Source organism: Mirounga leonina, unplaced genomic scaffold (genome assembly GCF_011800145.1).
Source record: "Mirounga leonina isolate KUSES-001 unplaced genomic scaffold, KU_Mleo_1.0 Mir_375, whole genome shotgun sequence".
In the NCBI taxonomy this organism is placed as follows: Eukaryota; Metazoa; Chordata; class Mammalia; order Carnivora; family Phocidae; genus Mirounga; species Mirounga leonina.
The window spans coordinates 1747530-1770979 of record NW_023270717.1 but is presented as its reverse complement, the minus strand read 5'-3'; the positions used below and the strand labels follow the sequence as shown (position 1 = coordinate 1770979).

The 23450-nt window shown below is 58.8% G+C and overlaps 1 protein-coding gene across 1 annotated transcript in view; it reads left to right on the top strand.

Annotated features, from left to right (window-relative positions):
- TAFA5 (TAFA chemokine like family member 5) overlaps positions 1 to 23450 on the top strand; it is a 119308-nt gene that overhangs the window by 82763 nt on the left and 13095 nt on the right. Inside the window, exon 3 of the mRNA XM_034985953.1 lies at positions 6579 to 6706. Within this exon, the coding sequence (XP_034841844.1) occupies positions 6579 to 6706 (128 nt within the window). The remainder of the gene's footprint in view (positions 1 to 6578; positions 6707 to 23450) is intronic.

Sequence of the window (23450 nt, the reverse complement as noted above, 5' to 3'; positions counted from 1 at the left end):
TGATGGTGGTGATGGTGATGATGGTGGTGATGATGATGGTGATGGTGATGATGGCGATGGTGATGATGGTGATGATGGTGATGGTGGTGATGGTGATGATTAATTAAGATGATGGTGACGAATGTGCTCACTTCAGCACATATACTAAGATGACGGTGATGATGATGGTGGTGATGGTGATGGTGGTGATGGTGATGATGGTGATGGTGGTGTGGTATTGTTGGTAGTAGTACTGATGGTGGTGGTGATGAGGAGGCCTCTTGAGCCTGAGGAAGCTAGATCTGCTGAGAGTAAGTGTAGGGTAGCAGAGAAGACTTTGCAGCCAGATCCCTGGGCCTTTGAGGTTTCTGGAATGTGCTCCAGAAAGGGAGAACCAGGACTGAGCATCCTCCAGGCTCAGTATGGTGCCATTGTGTGGCAACATCCATTTGTGCCCTTTTCCACACTGCCCTTCACAGGTCATTTGGGAGGAAGGAGAAAGAAGCAGCTGACCAGGCTCCATGGAGGGGTGGGTCCAGCTGTGGGCAGGGAGGGATCAGTGCTTAATCGAGTTTGGGGCCAGCTCTAATTACTGCATGACCCTGGCAGCGACGTAGCATATTCTGTTACCCAAATGACTAAAATGAATGTGGGATCTATCAGAATCCCAGGGGAGACACTTCCCCCACTGGAGGGGTCAGAGGGACCGTGGGAAACCAAGGCTACCCCACGGTCCATGAGCATTGCACACACCTGCATCCAGATCCGCATGTCTCTGGGCTGGGGCCACAGCAGGGAGACCCCAGAGGAGGCCGTCACGGGAGACCAAAGCCCCTTTGGCTGGAGAAAGGGTGGTGGGCTACAGGGCACCTCCTCCTGGGCTCCCTTCTGCAGCCCCAGGCTGGTCCACTGGGTATGGAGGCTCCATGTATGTATGTCTAGGGCAGCCGCTCTCTGGACAGTCTCAGGCACCAGCTCTGCCTCCTTCTCCGACCAGCTAGTCACGGGCGGGCAGCAGTGTTCCTGGGACGTTCCTGGGACTTAAATCATTTGAAAACTCGTTTAAGGGGAAGCTACTTCCTTGGGCCCCTCACTATTGACCTAAATCGTTTTTATTATAATGTTGCAGGAATATGAGCAAACGCCAAGCTGGGAACCCTCATCAGACCGTAAACTGGAATAGGGTGAAACCATTTACAAATTAAATACAACCAAAACTGCAAAACCAATAAAATTTAAATTTGCGGCATTCATTTTACAAGGCAGATGTTTGGGGAAGACATAGCTCTAGCGCTGTGCTCGCCGCAGGGACGTACCTGCAGGTTTGCTCCACGTTTAGATTTCCTCCTGTACTTGCTTGGAGGCTGTGAGGTTGGGGATGCTGATCACGCATGGGGGCACATTGTATGAAATCGTGCTGATCATTGTGCGTCTTTGTGTGTCGTGAGCAGACCTTATATTTCACCTAGAGCCGTCCAGAGGCATTCCCAGTACCTGCCCAGAGCTTCTCATGCACCTAGACACATTGGCCTCGCTGCATGATCCAGTCACGACAGGGGCTGGGGCAGAGCCCTGCATGTGTTCTGCCACACGCTGTCCTCCTGGACGGGCGGGGAGCAAGCAGCGCACGTGTGGGGTGTGTGTCCCCGGGTGCTGCACCCCACAGCCCTGGGGCAGCCTGCCATGTGACACGAGGTGCCCTAGCACTCACCCCCTCTCCCTGTGCAAACCCTGAGGAGCCTCTTCTCCCTGGTGGGGGATGACACCCGTAAGAATGGGGAGTGCCGCCAGGATGGCCAAGCTGATTCCCGGTGGGGGCAGGTCCCTAGCATTCTCTAGAAAAGGCCTTGGAAGGACGATGCTGTGACAGCCATCAGTCTGATGTCATACAAGTAGCTGGGGGAGACACTGGTCCTTGCTGTGTGTCTGAAGTCTGGACTCTCATGGGGGACGGTCATGGGGCCCCGACGCCGGCTGGGCCCTCTGCAGACCCCGTCGGGTTCTGCCTCCTCCCTGGGGGTTGGCGCTCGGGGACAGCTGCTCAACCCTGGTCTCAGGCAGCTGGTCACCAAGGGGGACCCCAGGGAGTGTGGCGGGAGGGCTATGTGCGTCGTGCCCCCAAGCCACTGTGTGAGGGGCAGAGAGCAGGGGCCCTGACTGCACCCCTGCATGGGGCCAGGGACTCCGCAGCTGGACTCGCCGCCCGTCTCGGCCCCAGATGAAAGCTTCCGGCTGCTCCAGGAGAGTAACAGGGGCTCGGTGGAGAGATTACCCTTCAGTCAGGGGAGCGTCCAGCTCAGAGTGGTGGACGCAGACCCCACCCCTCCGGCTCCGAGGCCCCATGCCCCCCACCCAGTCCTGCTCCAGGCAGGGAGCCCCCTCAGTTGGTCCTTCTCGGAGTCCAGCTGGGGGCAGGGGCTGGTGGAGAGAGTTTCCTGGCTGTGTTCATCAGACCCCCTGCGTGCGGCACTAGGCCCTACGTGGACCAGGTGCCACACCACCCCCTGCATCTCTCACAGGAAGATAGCGCTTCCCCAGCGCACTTGAGTATGTGCCCCAGGCCGGGTCCTGAGGCAGGCGAGGCCGGGTTGCTGGTGGGCCGGGAGGACCCTCCCTCCAATCCCGCCGCCGCCCTGCATGAGCAGGCATCAGCACGGCCCTGCTATGTCTCCGAAGGGCTGTCCTTTCCCTCGAAGGCAGTTCACTCCCCTGTCCCCTCTTGGAAGTGTCCGTGCTGCCCCCATCAGGCCCCTGTCACTCTGGGGCTGCCCTGATCTGTCTTCAGCCCCATTCACGTTCACGGCCTGCCCGAATGTTGTTCTGGCAAATTGGCCTTCCAGCAGATGGACCGGGGCCATCTAGCATGCTGTGTCTGGGACTCGCACGCTCTCCGCTTCTCGGCTGTTCTCCCTGACGCCTGGCACCGGCTACCACTCGCCGCTCTCCCGAGACCAGGGCGACCGGCCCTGGCCAGCCATCGCCTTGCCGTCCCTCTGTCCCCATAATGCTGGCCCAGCACCGTCAGTGCCCTGAGCTGGCTGCCCACACGGTGCCCACAGCTCCCGTTGTTGACGCGTGCCTGGGCTGAGGCAGTGGGAGACTGAGGCAGAGCTCCTGTCCCGGAAGCACCTAAACGTCCACATGCAGGGCAGCCTGGAACCTCAGCCTGAGGCCCTCAGCTCTCGGGGCAGGGCGTGCAGGCGGCGCGGTGAGCTCACTCCCCTGCCTGGCCAGCAGCAGGTGCATGGGGCGGACGCTGTGGCTACAAGCCTGTTCACGAGCAAGACGTGTTTGGGAGTGCTGGGTGCCTGGTGGCCTCTCTGGGGACGCAGGGCAGGTGGGGACATGCCGAGGGAGAAGGGAGTGGCGCCGCCCCAAGGCCAGGCCGGCACCCTGTCAGAGGCCCGGGGTTGTGCAGTGGCTCCATTTCAGCCCCCAGCACCCGTCTGCAGAAGCTGCCCTCCCCGGGCCCAGGGACGGGCACGGGCGATGTGGTGATGACCCCTGGTGTGCCGTGGGCCGAGGCCCTCCCCCGCTGTGGCACACGGCTGGCTGCCACCAGTGTCCCCAGAGGCCAGCAGTCCGCCACTGTCGCTCACGGCCCTGTGCACCCCCTCCCGGCGCCGGAGCGTCTCGGAAGTGGTGACGTGTGGCATGAAAGGTCCCTTTGTCCCTGGGATGTGGCGGCCAGTCCTGTGCCTCCAGCAGGAAGTGGGCTCAGGCAGGGTGAGCGAAGCCCAGCAGCAGACAAAAGGCGTGTGTGCTCAGCAGCAGCCCCGCGGTGCCCTCGGCTGACCTGGCACCCGGCACGCCCAGGCTGCCCCACGGCATGGGGGGGGGGACAGTCAGCGACTGCTTGTGCGTGCACGCCTGTGTGTGCGCCTGTGAACACAAGGCGGGTACGTGTCCGCGTGTGTGTGTGCGCTTGTGAACGGACACATGGGCACGTGTCCGTGTGTGCTGATTGCATGCCCGTGGGTCTGTGTATGCGTGTTTGCCCGTGTTCACACATTTCACGTGCGCACGCGTGTAGGGGTGCGCAAGCATGTACATGTATGGTCAGATGCGTGGCTGCAGTGTGGGCGGGACTCGTGTCCCTCCCCCCCGGAAGGCTGTGAGGACCCGGCCCCCTGTCCTGCCTCGCTGTCCCTCTCTGGCCTGTGGCCACGCTCACGCCTGGTCACACGTGCTGGGGGCCAGGGCTGGGGGCCACGTGCTCCCTCCCTCCCACGTCTGCCCGCTCTCAGCTGAGTGCGCAACGGTCAGGAAGGCGTCGAGAGAGCAGCCCACGCTGCTTCGAGCGAGGCGAGCGGGCCCAGTGGGACTGAGGGTGGCGTCGCGGGGCGAGGGGGCCTCGGCCGCAGGCCGGGCGGGGAAGGAGACTGCCGTGAGGCCTGCAGACGGGTGAGTCCCGAGGTCAGCGTCTGTCCCCCTCACGCCCCCGGTCCGAGTGGCCGCAGGCGGCCCGACCGTGAGGGCTGCGTGTCCGTGCGCGCTGACGGGCCGAGCCTGGGCCGGGTCCTTCCAGCGACACCTTCTCCGCCCCCAGCTCCGTGCTTCCCCTGGGGGACGGAGCACCAGGGTGAGCACACGGCACTGCAGGAGGGAACCCAGGCCTGGCTCTGCCGCCTTCCCGCGTCGCCACGTGTCCCGCAGACCAGGCCGCCCAGCACGGGCCAGGACCTGCCCTCCACACGTGCAGCCCCGTTCGGGATGGCCCAGGCCCGGCGTGCAGGGCCTCGCAGGAGGTGCGACCTCAGGCTCCCTGCCTCCAGAACCTCATTGCCTTCTTGCCACAGGAGGGCACATCTGTCCCCGAGACAGCCTTACTCCTGCTCTCGGGCCCTCAGCAGGGGCTGGGGCGGCCCCGGGCCTCCCTGCGGGCTGAGGTTCTGCACCGTTGGCCCGCTACGATGGCCGCGTGCCCCTGGGTGGGGCTCGGGCACGGTTGGGGAGCGTGGCTGCAGATGCTCTTCGATCCGCCCGTTAGCCTGCTCCACCCCGCTCCTCACGGCTGATCCCGGGAAGCTCCTCCTTTACTCGTCAGGATCGTGGCTCAGGCACTCCGGCAGGGTTTCCAGGGATTGGGCTGTGTGTGTGCTCCATGCCCGTAGCCTCTCTGTGGGCGTAAGGGGTGCACATGCGGGCACACAGCAGGCCTTTTGGGGCATCTGTTACTGTCACAAAACGGTGCATCTGGGAAGACAATGCTGCTCGGGGCTCCGGCAGGGATAGGAGCAGGGGAGGAACGAGGCCCCGGGGATGTGTTGGGAAAGGCGCCGAGCTCCTGTGCCTGCGGTCCAGAGAGAGGCTCCCGCCTCCACCCAGCTTCCCGTCCCAGGGGTCCTGCCGGGACGGAGGCTGTGCCCCGGTGAGCAGAACCTGGCGCATCCCCGCCCCGCCTGGGGAACCGTGCAGGTGCTCGGCTGGCATGTTTCCCATGCCAACTTCCCAGTGGGATGAGAAACACGTCCGCAGGGTGGGTCTCCCTCGCGTCACCGCCTGTGAGGCTGCGGGGACAGAATACCACAGGCCGGGCGGCCTCAGCAGCAAACGTTTGTCTTCTCACCGCCCTGGGGGCCGGGAGTTTGAGAGGACGGGCCAGCCGGCCCAGGTGCTGGCAGGAGGCCTCGCACAGCTCGGTGTCTCTACTCGCGAGGGCACTGATCCCATCAGATTGGGACCCCACCCTCATGACCTCACTTAACCTGAATGACTTCTATAAAACACTGTCTCCGAGGACCCCCACACCAGGGGTTAGGGCTTCGCCACGTGACTTTGGGGGCACAGTCCCATCCATGGCAGGGCCTAGAAAGGAGTTGGTGTCAGGGTGACGAGCTGGTGTATCCCCTGGAACGGCCCGGAGACCCACACCGTGGCTGGCCAAGCTCTCTCCCAGCCCGCTTGCCTTTTCCCGCCACCCCGGAGGGGATAGTCTGGCATGGCGAGCACAGGGCAAGTGCCCAAAGACGCATCTGTCCTCGCATGGCCTTGACCCAGACTCCAAATCCTCGTTCCTGGGAAATCGCAGGTTTTGTGCCTTCTCCAGCAGCGGCCCGGAGTTGGGGAGGATGCCGTGTTTGGAAGCATGCATGTTGACGACTTAGCTTTGAGCTGAAATAATGTCTGGCCCATGGTGGGCATCGGATCTGAGCGCCCAGACTTTGTAACTGGAGTACCCCCCTTCTCGCATCAGCCCCGGATTTATAAACGTGCAGCCAATCAGTCGTACGTGCCTTTAGAAGGACGTGCACTTGGTCCTAATTTGGAGAACAGCCCGTTGTTCTGCGGGGGTCCTTGAGTGAGGGTTAAGTGAATACAATCATCCTCTGTTTCTGGACGCAGCCCCTGCTTCTAGATCTTTCCGTCAGGGAGGAAACTGTCCTCAACACCCCTTGCTACCACTTACTGAGGGACTGGTGGCAGAGCTGGACCCGGGGAGCAGCGCTAAATGGGAGCCAGGGAGGAATAGTGGCCCGGCCACCCCAAAGGGCACCAGGCGCTGCCCATCGCCCTTCCCACCGCCGTGGCGGGGGGGCTGCTGGTGCCACCCGGGGTGCCCGTGAGCAGCGGCTGAACAGCTCTCTTCTCTCCCGCAGCGCGAATCATCAAGACAAAGCAGTGGTGTGACATGCTCCCGTGTCTGGAGGGCGAAGGCTGTGACCTGCTGATCAACCGGTCAGGCTGGACGTGCACACAGCCCGGCGGACGGATAAAGACCACCACGGTGCGTACGCAGCCCCGCTCGCTCCTCGCACCGGGAGGGCGAGCAGCCCCGGGCAGTGGGTACCCGTGGGGAGGGGGGCCGCGCATCGGCGGCGACGGGGAGAGTGGCAGTGGGCTTCTTGGTGCGGAGAGGCCTCCAGCCTCGCGGCCTCCCCTCCGCACCCCCCTCACCCTCTGGGGCCGGATCAGTCTGTCCCTGGGCTCCGTCAGACTGTCCCTGTGGCAGGTGGGCCCACCTGAAGGCGTCCACTCAAAAGGTAGCTCAGTGTCCACGCAGGGTGGTTGGTAACGTCGTCTTGTTTCTGGGGCGGAGGGTGTGCTCACGACTCCAGGCAGGAGGACGGGTTAGGATCCCCTCACGGCAGGTGAAGCCTCTTTAAAGAGCAAGGATTGGGGAGGGGCGTGGTCCTCAAGGTCGGCTCCTGCCCTGGGCACCGCGTGGTGGCCACTCTGAGCGGAGACCTCAAAAACCCCCAAGGGTGCCCTGGTCCCTCCCAGATCCTGCTGAGGGGCACACCGCATATGCTCTGTTCCAGGAGCCGGGACCCGCCTGGTCCCCGTGGCTGCTGACCCACAGGTTGGGAGGGAAGGGGGAGAAGGGGTTCTGGGGCCGCTCTCTGAGGTCTCTTTTCCAAAGGTAAGTTCCTCAAGGCACACGCTCGATGGTGCGAGCCACGGGAGCTGGGGCCTGCATCCACTGGCTTGGGCGCTGGGGCTCCTCAGACCTCGGCCCGCACGGCAGTGGCCTCTCCTTCCCCCAGGCTGATCATCACCCCAATCCCGGCTCTTCCTCGTGAGCTCCACATAGAAACCTAGACCTGAAGTGGCTTGTGATCTCTTGGCCCTGATTCCCACCTCCGTGCCTTTGGAATGTCCAGTCAGGGAGGTCTGGGGCCCCCAGGGAAGGATCCAGAAAGCCGGGCTGGCATCCGAGTCTCCTCGCGGGGTCGCGCAGGAAGGTGGGGGCTGTAGCCCCTCGGAGTAGGAGCAGAGGAAATCCCGCGCGCTTCCTCCCTCCCCGCATGCCAGCCTCCGCAGGGAGTCCCGGCGGGCCGTCCAGCCATGTGTCCAGGGGGCCTAGCTCCGTGGCTGCCGAGGAGAGCGCAGTTAGGGCCCCTCGGGGGCACATTCTGAGGACAGGCCGTCTGTGGGAATCAGGTGGTTCTGCATTGACGGCAGGTGGGCAGGACCCAAGGGCACCTGCCGAGCATGGCTGTCAGCCGAGAGACGAGGGCGGCCAGCGGGGGCCTTCCCCAGCATGTCAGCTGCCCAAGCCGTGTCCAGCACAGACGCAGGCGATCCTGTCCTCGCACCTGTGATGTGTGCGGGGATCGCCAGCTCGTGACCCGTCACCCGCCTGGCGGCTCTGAGGGAGCCTGGGCGGCTTCTGACGTGAGGCTGCCCCTCCAGGGGCGTCCAGGAGGCAGCTGATCTTTCCGGGGTCCCCGTCTGCGTGCTGTTCCCAAAAGGCAGAGACCTGGGGACAAGCAGATCCTACACGGCCGGGGCTGCCGTCCCGCATCCCTGGGGCCTGTGGGTCAGTGTGTGGGTTCCCCGCAGGGCCCGCGGCAGCCCTGTGGGCAGGACATGCCAGGTGATGGGGTCTTTTGAGCGAACACCTGGAGGAGGGGAGGCCTGGGGGAGGTTCCAGACTGCCCACCCAGAGCGGTGGCCCTGGGGCGTGGCTGTGGGGTCCGGCCTGCACTCCAGGCCCCGAGCACGGTGCTGGGGGCAGGCCCGCTGAAGGAGGTGGCCCAGCAGCAGCCCTCACGGTCGCACAGGTGGACTGAGGCTCCCAAGCCCTTCCCCACTCCCGTGCTCCGCATTCCCTGCCCTGCAGCCCCTCTAGCAGGCCCAGCGTCTGTAGGCAGGCTCTGTTCCTTGATGCATCCCCCTTGCTGTAGCCAGTCCTGTGGCCCCACGGGCCCAGGAGCTCGCGACCATCGCCTTGGTCTGACCGCTGTGGAAACCACAGCTGGTAGTAGGCTGCGGAGGCAGCCTTTCAGCCTGCTGGGCCTTCCCCCCTCAAACGCTGGGTCTGGCTTTGCACGAGCCCACGGGTCTTTTAGCTCTGAAGATCGATTCTCCCGTCTGCCCGTTCTCAGGGGAGCCCGCCCTGGGGTGCAGCCGGCATGCCCCAGCTGGTGCTCGGGCAGATGCACCTGCTGGTCCAGGTGGGGGAAGGACACCTGCTAGGCTCGGGGCAAGTCCAGGAGAAGTGCCCACTCTCGGGGCTCCTCACCCCCATAGGGGTGCACACCTGGGGCACGGTGCCCTTGACAGTGTGGAGGGCGTGTGTGCTGAGGCTTGGGCTGGTGCATCCCATGGAGGGGCTGTGTGCTCGTGCCGGAGGCCCGGGGTCTCCCCAGGTGTCTGCAGACGCTTCTCTGGCACGGACAGCAGTCCTGATGTGCGGAGACCTGTTCGCACAGCTTTCTTCAAAGGTCACTTGAGCTCCTGACACAAACGCCGTGTAACTGGAGTGTATATTCCCATTTTCTAGTTGGCATCTCGATTCCGTTACAGATGTCGGCTAGCCCTGCGATTTCCCGTTTCACCACGAGTAGGTTTTCCGTGATTGTTCAGCCACGTGACTGCCCACGCCGCCTCAGTGGCCACAGCCGTGTCTCAGTGGTGCCCCCCGCCAACCGTGTCAGGCTCACTCCTCCGTGAGGGCCACGCTGCTCACGTCTCTGTGCCCACCAACCACCCGCGGCAGGCACTGGGCCTGACGGGCACCCCCCCGGCCCCTCGCTCAGGGCTGACATAAGAACGTGCGATAAATTATGTGGTCACCTGTGAAGAGAGCCCAGGGATACGCTGATGTTTGTATTTCCAAGAGCGCTACTCTTCAGGGGACGGGTCTTCACCCCATTAGTGGGTCATGAAATTAATTTACTGGGTCATGATCTGCATTTAAGAGAGGGAAGAAGAAATTAAGTAAAAATACCAGAGAATCCCGTGTCCTGAGGGGGGTCCCACTTGGTGAGGCTCACACGTGTGCACAGGGTCACTGGCTGGACGTGGTGACTCCGGCAGGTCACGGTGAATCATGGGGAGCCCGCCGTGCTGGGGGCTCGGGGGAGGATTTGGCCTCTGTGCTGGCTGCCCAGCCTCAGCTTCCCACGCCGTGTCAGCCCTGTGGACGCCGGTCTGCACCAGGAAAGGAGACATGGGGGATGCCGCAGGCCCCACCCCAGGGCGCAGCAGTGCCCTCCCGTGACGCCCCCAGAGACGGTCTCCCCTGAGCTCTGCAGTCCTCCACTGTGCCCACTGACGGCGGGTGGTGTGGGTCCCCCCGAGAGCAGAGCGCCCTCCTGCCCTCCCCACGCCTCTCGTCGCCCCAGAGGTGAGCTGCTGAAGCCGCGAGCGGCACGTGCCAGTGGCGATCAGGACGCCATGATCGGTGGTCGCTTTGCCACACTTTGTAATGCAGACGTACTACAAGGTGCCCGGCATGAGCTGCGGCCCCATCTCCCAAATCAGAGTCGACCAGCTAGGTGGGAACCCATCTTTCTGAGGAACATCACGCACCACACCTGAACTCTGTACTGCGTGAAGGCCCCGTTGTGGGGGGTGAGGAGCATTCTGTCCAGGAACTTGGATTTCCTGGGAACTCGCTTCCCCCAAACCACACTTCCCAAGAGCAGGCCCTGCCTGGCGGCACAGCAGTGGGTCCCCGAGCACCCGGGTGCCCAGTGGTCCCAGCAGGGTGGCCGCAGGAGGTGTGGGCGGGCGGCTGGGCATCTCTGTTGGACGACACTGGGAAGGGGTGCCGGCCCAGCCTGCTGACCAGTCCCAGAGGTCAGCGCTCACCGCAGACCGGGTCACATGACAGAGAAGCACTCGGGTGGGTTATGTTCTCATTTGTTCCTGTCGGGCTCTGCCGACGAGCATCTCCTGCAGTGCCGAGCGTCTGACCCCAGGTGCGTGAGCGAGCGTGGGGCAGGCTGGGGGCCGCTGCCCTTCTCCACCATCCTGAGGATGGCTCGCCTTGTCCAGGTAACCGGGGTCTCTGCGTTCTTGGATTCCATGCACCACCGAGGGCCTAGCGTGTGCCAGGTCTGGACCCTCTGGGCGCCCAGGAGGATGGCTCTGCCAGTCAGCCACCACTCGGGTTCCTCATGCCAGGCCCGCGCCCAGGGCAGACATGCAGGAGGAGGGGCACATGTGGCCCTGTGTGCTGGGCCCCGAGTGCGTAGGGCCCCGAGTGCTGGGCGCCAAGCGCTGGACCCCGAGCGCTAGACCCTGAGCCCCAGACCCCGAGCCCTCAACCCGGAGTGCTGGACCCCGAGCCCAGAGCACTGGACCTGGAGTGCTCTATCCGGAGCCCCGGACCCCAAGTGTTGGGCCCCGAGTGCTGGGCCCTGAGTTCTGGGCACCAAGCGCTGGACCCCAAGCACTAGACTCTGAGCCCCAGACCCCGAGCCCTCAACCCGGAGTGCTGGACCCTGAGCCCAGAGCACTGGACCTGGAGCATTCTATCCGGAGCCCCAGACCCCAACCGTTGGGCCCCAAATGCTGGGCCCTGAGTTCTGGGCCCCAAGTGCTGGGCCCCGAGTGCTGGGCCCCAAGCACCAGACCCTGAGCCCCAGACCCTGAGCACTCGACCCGGAGTGCTGGACCCCGAGCCCCGAGCGCTGGACCTGGAGCACTGGGACCCAAGTGCTGGACCCTGAGTGCTGGACTCTGAGTGCTGGGCCCCGAGCGCTGGGCCCTGAGGACTGGGCTCCAGATCTGAGCCCCACACACTGGTGCAGAGATTCCTACAGGGACTCTTTGTAGAAACTTAGCAAACGCTTGTTGTGGGCTCCTAGTTAAAAGAAGAGAACATACATGCCTCTCGTTTTTGCCGTCTGGACATGTCTATGAAGGGACAGGACACGGAAAGGAGAAAAGGCAGAGAGCACAGGAGAGGAAATGGCAGGAAGCAGATGCTCTCGGTCGATGAGCTGGTCTGGGCCCCGCGCTTGGGTGCTCGAGACTGGGGTGCAGGCCCCTGGGTGGCCTGCAGGCAGGGCGGCAGAAGAGAGCCCAGCCCTCACAGCCGGCCCCGCGGCCGACAGCCCCACCGGGGGTTCACACCAGCGAGGGGAAGAAGCCTGGCAACTCTGGACCCTGCCAGCCAGCACCAGCAGGGAGGACTCTTCCTAAAGACCCAGGTCCTGAGACGTGCAGCCCCTCAGCTCCCAGAGGGGTTGCTGCGGCTTCTTTCTGGAGACACGCCCTGAGAGGCTCCGGCGGCCCCCCCGTCACCCCACACGTGGAGGCTCACGGTGGCAGACGTTCGTTCCCGCCGGGTGAAGCCGAGGTGTGGCCTGGTCCAGCCTCTGGGGCTCCAGGCCCTCCTGGATGTGTGGCTGCGTCACCCAGTGTGTGCCCCTGTCCTCCCACGGCCACGTGCCATGAGAACCAGGCCTCGTGACGACACCATCCCACCCAGGCTCTTCCCATCCCACCCAGGCTCTTCCCAAATCAATGAGGATTCCAAGTCACAAACTTTATCACATCATTAATGACTCCATTTCCAAAAATGTCACTTTCTGAGGTTCCAGGTGGACATGAGTTTGGGGGGGGGTGTCCCCTCCCCCTCACTAACATACCAAGCTTGAGGCTGAAACCCATGGGCCGCTGTGATTTGGGGCCTGAGGACCCTTCTGGGAAGCCCACCATCTGCCCATCGGTTCTTCACATCCCGCTTGCCAACGTGGGGGAAGCAAAGGGTCACTGCTTGATGAGAGCAACCAAAGGCCGCCTGCTGAGCCAGAGGACCTGGAGCAAACAGGCCACTGGAGGTGGTGGGGGAGGAGCCCACACGGCAGTGCCGTGAAGTGGGTGGGCGCCCCGTGGGGGCAGAGGCGGGTCAGGAAGTGGGAGGAGGAGGGCACACCGATGGGGCCGCATGCCCCGACCCCAGCCCTCCCTCCCCTGGGGGTCGTCTGGCTCCGGGACCCCTGAGCCCCACGTAGGAGGTGTGATCACCCCGGGGTCGGCGTGCTCCCCTGCAAGGCACCCCTGCCGACCTACCCCCACCGGGCCGGGCCACCCATGACGCAGGGGTGAGCTGTCACCTACAGGCCCCCAAGCCCCAGGATTGCGAGGAGAAGAAGAGAGTCACGGTCACTTCAGGACACTGACTTGGACACCAAGAAGATTAAGAGCACTTTTGGAAGTAACCTGTATCACTTTTATAAGAACAGAGGTATAAAGTATGTATAAAACACGCGTAGATGAACACGTACACGTAAGATCATGCATGTGTGTGCATTTATGTGCACGTACACAGTGCAAGTGTGTTAACAGATGTTGTTCACAATCCAGTAGAATGAGGAAGTCTCAGCCATGGAGTCGATTTTTTAAGAGAAGGAGGAAAAAAACAGACTAGAAGATCAATTCAGGAGTTCTGAAGAATATGAGGTCCAAAAATAGAGAAACGTGGAGAAGAGATTATCAGAGAAGTACTTAAAAATGGAATTCCCACAGCTCCCAGACACGGGTTCCCAAGGGCGCGTGCCCGCCGAGGATGGGGGAGTGCAGATCCGTCGGCGGCCGTCTGTGCGGGGCTGCAGGTGGAAAAGCACCCTCTCTAAACCCAGAAGGAAAAATGGGTCACGTACCAAGACTCAGACGCCAGCGTACCTGCTGCGCAGCCGAGCCCCTCGAAGCCAGAGCCCAGCCGCGCCGGGGTGTCCCGGACCTGGAACTCCGGATCCCACCGGGGAGCGGGGAGATGGGTGCACACAGGGCCTGCCCTGCGGCCAGCTGCGGAGAGAGCCTGGCTTCCTAGGAGCTCGAGGCATCAGATCATCTCCAGGGGTGAGGCAGGACCCCGGGGGCCTATGGAAGATGCCGGCATCCATTCAGGGTGCACCGGGGCCCCCGGGGAAACTTGGGGCAGGCAGTGAGCTTTGCCTTGGTGAGGCTGGCTAGGGCCACGGGCGTGAGGCCACTCTGATGAGAAGCTGTGGCCGGAGAGGAGGAGCGGGGGTCTGCCGCGTCTGTGAGGGGACCCCATGACACCGGCGTGGTGCAGGGAGGGCCGAGGAGGGGCACGTGTGGGGATGGACTGGTGTTTCCGGCCTGGTCACCGCCACACCAGCCCGTGAGCACCTCCTGGCCTGCACACATGTGGGCACGAGGCCGTCCGAGGTTGGGGAGGCCAGCGTGGCAGAGCGCCCGGCATCCACGCGGGGCAGCTTGGAGGCCCCCAGCAGGGAGGGCGGAGACCATGGCCGTGGAGGCAGGTCCAGCGGCGTCCTGGCAGGCGAAATCCACCACGAGGTGGCCCCCCTGTTCTGGTCCTCCTGGGCCCCCTCCCACACGACCTCCCATAGCCTTACTGACACTGCGGCCTTGGGGGTCTCTGCGGCACCTGGCGGTTCTGTGCTCCCAGTTTTCTCTCCCCCTGTGAGTCCGCCTCCAGCTGTGGGCTGCTGGGCACGCACCTCCCTGTGCACTCACGGCCACCGGCGGCTCCTTCACTCCCGAGCTCCGGGACTCTGGGGAACGTTGGGCACAGCGTGTCCCGTCCCCCAATCGCTGTGCTCACAGCCCTGCTCCGCGGGCCCTGTCCCCAGCATGAGGCAGCTCGCCGCTCATCCATCTCATGAGCCTGGGGCTCCATGGTGCTGTGGACCCCCACCCCCGCCAGCTCTGAGCTCCTGCACACGGGGTGATCCCGACACCAGCCAGGAGCGCAGTGCCTCCCGGAGGTGTTCGGCAGGCTTGGGTTTATCTCTGATCTTGAATGAGCCATCCCAGCAATTAGAAGCTTTTATTATAGAGCCGAGTCTCAGCTGCCATTCTGTGTTCATTCTGAAAAGCAATACAAGAAAAATGATTCTGGGTTGTGCGTGAGGCAGCGTGGGGCTCTGTTGGTCAGAGGCCACAAGTTCATTGGGAACAGGGAGACAGTGGTCCCTGGGGCTCTGCCGGGGTTCCCGTCAGCCGGCCAGGCAGCTGTCCCAGGCCCCAGCAGAGCCCCCCACCCCCTGGGCTCTGTGCATCCTTCCTGGCATGCCCAGCCTCTGGGGGCCGCTCATTGGCCACGTTCCCCTGCCAGGGGCCCCCGTGCCATGTAGACTGGGCTTCCCCCCTGCAGACCTTGCCCCAGGCCGGCCTCATAGAAAGGCGCCCTGGGCATCCTCTGAGCTGTCCCAGGTCCAGGACACCTAGGCAGAGGAATGGGGCCGAGGGCAGTTTGGGCTCTGTGTTGCTCCAGGTACCTGAAGAGTAGATTGGGCTACGTCTCACCTCAGTCCCTGTCTGGGGGATTGGGATACAGGTGAGGACGCCCCAGCAGGTACTCAAGAAACGGGTCTCGAGGTAGGAGATGCAGGTCAGCAGCATGCAGGGACCAAAGACGGGGTACGGGAGGCAAGCCTGGGGCCTAGGAAACCCCTCATAGTTGAGGAGGGGTGAGGGTCCCGGTCAGATCGTCCCCAGTCCACCTGCTGCCATGTGGGCAGCTCCTGCGTGGACGCTGGGTCCCAGCCACGGGACCTGGCGAGCGTCCGTACCACTTGGAGAACGCTGTTACACGTCTTGGCACGAAAACGAGAGGGATCGTGGATTTGCCTCTAGTGGGCAAACGGGATTTTCAGCTGGAGATTTTCTGTTTGAATCCGTGTGGCAGGGACTTGTGGCTGAGCCCCTCCCGCCCTGCAGGCGCCCATGAGGACGTGCTTTCGGACGTCTGTCTGGGGCCCTCTGTTCCTGCAGCTGATGCCAGGTGGAGCTTCGTCTGGGAGCAGAGACAGTGGCTCCTGAGGAGGAGACCAGAGCCCCTGGAGACTCAGCCCCAGCCCCTGCTCCTAGGGTCTGCCTCCTTTTCCCGGGGAGGGTCCTTGACTGACCTTGTCCCTCCTGATCTGGTGCAGGGCTCTGCACCGTGCCTGGGGCTTGGGGCCGCCCCTACCACCTGCGGGGATCAGGGGCCAGAGGGGCCAGCGGTGCCGTCCATCAGTCATGTGGAACTTGATGGGATGCCCTTGATGGGCGGGTCCACTGGAGCCCAGACGGTGCACAGAGCGTGGACCGGGTGTGCCAGGGAGACAGGCATTCGAGCAAGCTCAGAATGAGGCGCGGCAGCCGGGCTCGTGAGGAAACCCGCCCCAGAGAAGAGCAGAGGAGGGTGGACACTGGGGTGGACTCCAACCCAAATTGGCCCCTCCCACCTGCCCTCCAAGGAGCCCCCAGTGAATAGGACGTCCTCCCAAGGACGAAAGGCTTTTGTCTGTTTTCTAGGATTCACGTCCAGGGAGGCAGAGCGGATGGCGGGGACTCACCCCAAAGTAGCTCAGTGCCTACACCCAGCTAATTCTTTCTTCAGCACAAACAGTGAAAAATACCGAGTCATTACTCTGATCTCTGTCTGCGATCACTTTTGTGTTCTCTGAATCACCGCTATTCATCACCACGGTAATAGCTGGATGTGTTAATAGATTCCATGCGTAAACACAAAACGTATATGGCTGGCGTGGCATCAGCGAGGATCGTGAGCTGTGACATTCTTCGTGTTCTCGGCAGAAACGAACCCAGAAACAAAAAATCGGTTTGAGCAAGCCCACGTGACTTCCGTGGGCACTGTTGGCCAGTTTCATGACGGGAGGCTTCGCGTGCCGGCAGCTTTTCACGGTTAACGGTGCTGTGTGAGTCTCCATTTTCGTTGAAGGCGTGGTTCCTTGAATAGTTTTAAGTATACAAACGGCAAATCATTGAATTGGGAGGGAACGTGCGCTGTGGAGAAGCCTGTGGTCCTGGGGCGAGCCCCCCACCTGGGGGTGGGTGTTTCTGATGCCGTAGATACGACACCAGCCTACAGAGAGCACCACGTCAGGGTCGGGGACAGGCCCCCGCGTGGGGCCTGGGAAGCTGAGTCCTGCTGTCCCCTTGGCCCTGCGCGGGCCGCTGGGTCGCCTGATCGCTACTCCCTGCCCTCCGCCAACACCGTTCCCAGCCACCCACCCCATTCTTTCTGGCTCCATGGTGGATGCGAGGGACGCAGGGATGAAGCATGCGCAGCCCCTGGCTCTCAGACCGCTGACGGGCACCCCGCGAGAATCCCTGCAGGGGCAGCTCATGGTGCCGTTTGCACGGGCACAGATGGCCCTTTCTTAGACGTGAGGTCAAAAGTGCTGAATAAACGGAAGAGAATGCCCGCCACCAGTGTGTTGGGGGGGGCATCCCCCAGCTCATCCTGATTGGGGGGGTGCTCTGGAATCTGAAAAGGTCAAACGGCCCCAGATCTCAGCAGTCCTAAGGGAAGGCCGGGACAGTATGTCCCTCTGTAGGGGAACCTTCAGAGAACAACTCACTGAATAGGGCAGCGTTCCAGAACGAGCAGATGGGCTCCGCCACCATGCTGTCCATCTCCGCCAGCCCGCCGTGCCCACCGTGGGTTGTCCATGCCCGCCATGGCCCTCCCCTGCCATGTCCCTTGCCAAGAGCTCCTTTGCGCTGAAGTCAAGGGGGTCCCTGTGATCCCGCGAGCGTGAGGCAGTCACCTTGTCAACAGTGAGCACTTGAGAAGGATAGAGGAAGTTCAGAGTGATCCCGAGTTCTCAGCGGAGCTGTTAGAGTTAATTCTGTTCTCTGATTCCAGGTTTCATGAGCTCATTGGGCAGAAATACTGGCAAAGTGGTTGAAAACATGTTTTTTCCTCTTGGTTTAATAAGTCCTTATGATCTTCCAGATGACATTGCTCAGGGCTGTTTTTCTTTGTAAGGGACGAAGGTAAACATAACCCCATCAGCTGTGCTGTGAAAAGTAGGATCACGTAAGCAGAAAGCCGGTCAGTGCGCACGGCACAGAAGCCACCAGGGCGAGACCTCCTTCCCCGTCTGGCACGGTTCTGCATTCCACATGAGGCGGGCCGGTGGTCATCCGCATGCCCGCCATGTCCCGGCCTGCCCCTCACGCCCCGGGCTCGGGTCACGCCGAGCCTGTCTCTGTTGCTGTCTTCGCGCTCTGTCCTCCATGTGCCAGGGTCTGGCGGGCGCTCTCAGCCCAGCCCTTCCAACCGGACGGCAGCTCCCGGGAGCATGGGCCCCTTCCCGGCAGTGTTTCCACGTGGCACAGGGAAGGAAATATGGCATTTGGCATGGTCACTTATTAGAAATGAGTCTTTAAAAATGAAATGGGAGGATCTGTGTCTCAACCCAAACTACTATAAATGTCAACTCCCCGTTAGACCCGAGGTGTAGTGGGTGACGTTGGTCCCGGGTAGTATTGATGCCTGCGTCACCATCGCTGGGTTCTGGCACCGGTCGCCCCGCCTGCCCCCCCCCACCAGCCAGAGCACACAGCTCAGCCTTGCCAGGCGCCGTGAGCGCACCTGCCACGCCCTGCACCGTGACAAGCCCCCTCTAGGGTCGCCATCTCCACTTTCTGCATGGGATTGTGTCCCTGCCTCAGTTTCCTTATCCGTGGAAGAGGTAAGAGTGCCCCCCACCAGCTGGCCTCACAGGTCCTTGGGGTGGTGGGAAAGGAAAGACCGGGGAGTCTGTGAGGGTAAAAGCACTGCTGTTTTCCTTGTGTGGCACCTTCCAGAGCATTCTGGAGAGCTCATATCCCCAGAGGCTGCATCGAGAAGAAGCCGTACCCGTGGTCCTTCTGGGAAGCCCCCCGCCCCCTGTCTGGGAAAGCCCCAGAGTGCTGGTTGTGTTGCTGCATCTTTCAGTTTTGTTTGAATTCTGGCTGCATCTCACTTGTGTCATCACGGCCATGTGGCTTCAGCTTCCATAGGACCGGGGGAGTCTGGGAGGTAGCGTCCCTCCTTCCCACAACCACAGCCGTCCCCACCATGCGGAAACAAGCTGGTCCGACACTAGGAGGAGAGAGGACCAGTCCGGTCCTTCAGCCAAGTCTGTAAAGGGGCCTGGCTCTCTGGGTTAGTACAGTGGCAGACCCCCTACACCAGTGGTACCACCCCTGCCCAGCTCCCAGTTCCAAATATTTTTGGAAGTGAGAACCACTGGCAATCACATCATGACTCAAAGAAAAGAGACACATGCTGAGGTCTGGTAACATCCCCATGGGCACCTCACAAGTGGGCGGGAGGCACCTTCTTGGCAGGCCCCTGCCCCACCGTCTGAGCCCCAGGAGTGACAAAGCCCTCCTAAGATGCAGAAGGAGGCTGAGACTTCCTCCTTGTGCCTGAGCTTGACCTCGAGGCCCAGACGCTGCTGCACCGACTGGGAAGGCAACGGGCAGAGGTCGGGGTCTGAAGAGCAGGAGCTCTCCCCATCCCACTGCAGAGACTTGACTCCCAGCAGCGAGGCAGGAGAGGAGGTGGTGGGTGAGGTGAGGCTCCCGGGAAGGGGCAGAGTTAGCAGGAAGAGCCCCTCAGGTGGGCAGGAGGATGCAGCAGACAATTGGGGCACACAGGGGCCTATGTTACCCACTTGGTTCTCCTTTCTCAAGAGAATGTCTGACTGAGGCAGAGGCCCTGACCTCCCAAGGGGGATGAGATACTCCTGCCACTGTACTAACCCACTTGGTAGACTTTTGGGGGTCGCATGAAGACTCAGAGTCTCTGCACGTCTAGACCTTCCAGGCCAGCCAGGAGCTGACACAAAGGATGAAGACTTGTTCACTGCTGGGCCTGTTGGCTCATTCCAGCCCCCGATAGGCCTCTGCCTGTTTAAAGGGGATTAAAAAAACACATCAGAGCCAAAGAAGTTCAAACATGAGCCTGTGGGAAAATGCATACCGTGGAAAGGAATACTTTCTAAAGGATTAAAGGCAGAGTTAGCTCTGAAAAGTCCTCTAACATACACAGAGGAGACTTCTGGAAGACATCTGTTTGTTGATATCAGAGAGCTACAAGGGGCTGTGACTTCTGTGACCCAGGAGCCAGGAGCCACAGAGAAAGAACAAGCTGGGGCAAAGGCAAGGATCCGAGGTTTGCTGGGTGACCTGGGGGATAAACACTAAGATACCCAAAATATGAGTGCAATTGAGATCTGTATTGGAAGTTGCAAATGAAGGAACTGTCCCTGCAGAAAAGCAATGGAGTGATGTGGGCGAGTCTTCAGCCAAGAGGCGGTTCATAGGAGAAAGCAAAGAAGTGGAGTCAGAGAGAAAAAAGTTAGTAGGTGTGGAGGACAGAGGGCAGATACCTAATCTGAGAAAGCAGGTGCTCTGGAGGCCAAACCACCATGACCAGGAGGGGAGGGATAATCAGGTTAGGATGAAACTAGGACTGGAAAAAAAAAGAAAAACCAATTAAAAACAAGACCAACACCATCACGACCCACACACCCCATGGGTGTGTTTGATTTGAAAGAATGAAAGAAAGCTGCCCTGTAACAATCCAGGTTAAATGGGGGAAATGAAATTCAGACAAGAGGACAGGAGTCTGCAGAAGCTACGAAGGCACAGACCAGCCGCCCTCTGAACCAGAAGGAAAGGAAAGATCACAGCCAGGGATTTGGCTAAAAAATGCTTTCACTTATGGATTCAATCCTACTTTTAGTTGTTTTTCACACCAAGGGGACTAAAGAACACAGTTTTAAATTTGTAAGGATTTAGAAAGTATACCACCCACAAAGCTTTCCTGAAAAAATTGAAAGATAATGTCAAGCCAATCAAAGAAATAAAAATCAGGGGCTGATGATGGAAAAGGTCATAGGTAAGAAGAATCATGGTGACTATTGATACCAACAAAGATACGGAGCTAAATGTAAATATCATTCCCGTGACTGTGGTTAGAACACTGAACACAAAATCCACAGCGTATAATGTAATATTCTGTGTTTATTGTGAAAAACAATTTCTGTGTAATAGTAAACTGATTTGTAACCTCTGGCTACATTAATAAAGGCTGAGGTGGGGGAGCAGCTGCTGAGTAGGAGAAGAGCCACTTAATGTGGAGTAGAAGGAGCCATAATGACTTAAGTCATTAGAGAAATGGCTTAATCATTAAGAGTGCATTTGATTAACAGAAAGGCCACTGCTAATGGGAATAAGAACACGATTTCTTGAAACCATGGCAGAGAAAGCAGGTGAAATGCTATGCATGTGTGTGAAGAAATGACCCATGAAAGGAGCATAACCGGAAATCAGGATGGGGCATGCTTCTTAGGACAGAACTTCCCTGCCAGTGGTGACAATAAACGTAAATGGGTTAATCTCCCCTCCTAAAAGGCAGAGACTATTTAAATCAGGCTTTTAAAATAGTCAAATATACATTGCTTTCTATGGGCATGTCTACAAATAAAAGTTTTAAAGCAAATAATAAAGCAAAGTATACCAGGCCAAGGAGAGGAAAAGGAAATCAATAGGTAAAATGATTAAATTGGAACAATAGGTCATATATTGATACGTGTAAGATCATACGAGTATATATGATTATTGACACATATTGATACATTACAGTTCAAAGTAACGAAAGTATCACAGAAACCTTAGGGCACAGATTAGCATACGTTTATATGAAGCAAGCCCAATTTCAAATTGACAAAATGATCAGGAACACAATCTTCAGTTCAAAATTTAAACAACCCTTAAATCTGCATTAAGGTCAAGTGAAAACCGCCAATAACAACAATTAAAAGAACCAAGACACAGATCTTCTGAATAATGAAAGTATCATGACTGAATTTGCAACTACATATTGAACAATTTAACATACAAACAGGCTGCTTCTAATTCCCCATCATTTGTGAAATCTGTGCAGAAGAATCCGTAATCCAAGTCATGAATCGAACTTGCATAGAAGACAAATGTGGCAATGTTCCTTTCCAGTCACTTACATTATATTTAAGATGTAGCAAAAATAATAATAATAATAACCCAGTACCTTCTCACAATGTTTTGGTCAAATAGGGGGGCGAAAGGTGAAAGACGGTGTGTAGTAGGCCTAGTGTGCAGCCGTGTGCAGGGTCTGAAGTCAGTCTGCTGGTGGAGCACCTGTCCCCTGGCTCTCTGTGCCTCAGTGTCAACATCTGTAAAATGGGCGAAACACTGCTCCTCGCCTCCTAGGGCTGCCTAAGATTGAAGGAGTTAGAACAGGAACACCATCAGAGCAGAGCCAGCACATCCCTGATGATAAAGTCCACACGTCTTCATTGTTGAATCACATTCTGCATGTTATGAGGATAACACAGGGTGTTTTTGCTGGCACAGTGAAAGATGGACTTGGGTCTACTTACGTCTTTAAATAACTTTATTTTTAAATCAGGAAAAATGAAAATAAAGAACCTAAGCTATGGAAAACCCACCCACAAAAGGAGAGGAGAAAGAGACAAAACATGAAACAGGAATATTAGTGAACGTTTTTGAAAAAGATTTTATATTTTTATTTGAGAGAGAGAGCTCCCGTGCATGCAGGGTGGGGGGAGGGGCAGAGGGAGAGAGAGAAAATCTCAAGCAGCCTCTGCACTGAGCACAGAGCCTGACATGGGGCTCAGTCCCATGACCCTGAGATCATGACCTGAGCCGAAATTAAGAGTCGGATGCTCAACAGACTGAGTCCCCCAAGAGCCCTGTTAGTGAACTTTTAAAAGAAAGACATGGACGTGATCATTCACTGCGTATCTGGCAAAACCGTATGTGCCCTGACCTCTATCATGTGCAAATTCTGTTGTTAGAAAATAAATCTGATAGGAAGGAGGGAAAACCAGCCTGTATTGGGGTCTCAGATTATTCAAGAGTGCATACATGGCTAGTGTATTGATCAATAAATCTACAGGGTTTCATTACATATATAATTTTCTGGGGAAGAAATTACCATAACTAAGGAATAGAAAGATGTTAACATCCTCCAGTAGAAATCACAGAGGGAGATGGCTTAATAGGCACGGTCTTAAAAACATTAATGTGTTGGTGTCCTTTCCCCAAATACTGGAAAATTGCCCAGTTCGTTTTAGGGCCTGGTGAAACCCTGATGCCGGAAGTCTCCCCAAGGGTAGGAGAGCACACACGGAGCCATTGTGTTCCACGAAGACTCTGAGTCTGTGGCATGGGTCTGGTACTGTGCCAGGCACTGGACTGGTTCAGCAAAGTGCCCTTGAGGCCCCCGTGTACCCCGCTTTGCTTTGAGGCTGTGGATACATCTGGGGGATCCCTGCTCCCTGGAACGTGCAGGTGTGATTGGGACACGTCACCTGAACCTGCATGAAGTGACAGTGCGCTGAATCCTGAGGTCCTTTAAAACAACACGAAAATAGATTTATACGAGAAAGAAAAATATATTTTTAATATTTTAGAATCAAGAAGGATGACCAACCCCAAAGGATGACCAGATAAAAATGTGCTCTAATTAAGTAGATGCTGCAAAAGGGCAGGAGGCAGGCACCACACTTATTCCTAAGAAAAACATCAAACAGACAACGTCCTCAGGACCAGCAGACCTCCGAGTTAACCTGGAGGAGAAGGTGGGCCCCCTGGAACCTAGTGTCCCTCTGAGATGAACACCAACATCGCCCTTGTAGCTGACGCCCTGCCCTCTCACATCAGGACCGAGGCAGGCTGTATGTGCAGGCCTGTAGCCATCTGCATGGTGACCTCTTGGAAGATCTGGCAAATGCAATCACATCAGTATTTGATAGGAGAAAATGCAATCTTTATTACTTACAGATGAGGTAAACAGGTGCTTCCACATTTCTGCAGGAGCAGCTGAAGTTCCTTGAAAACTAATTAAGGAGTTTATTAAGTTGGACAAATTATGAATACAGAAGGTTCTCTATTTGTATTCAGCCTTAAGTTTTCACAGACACAAGTTGTGGTCTAGACCAGAGGTC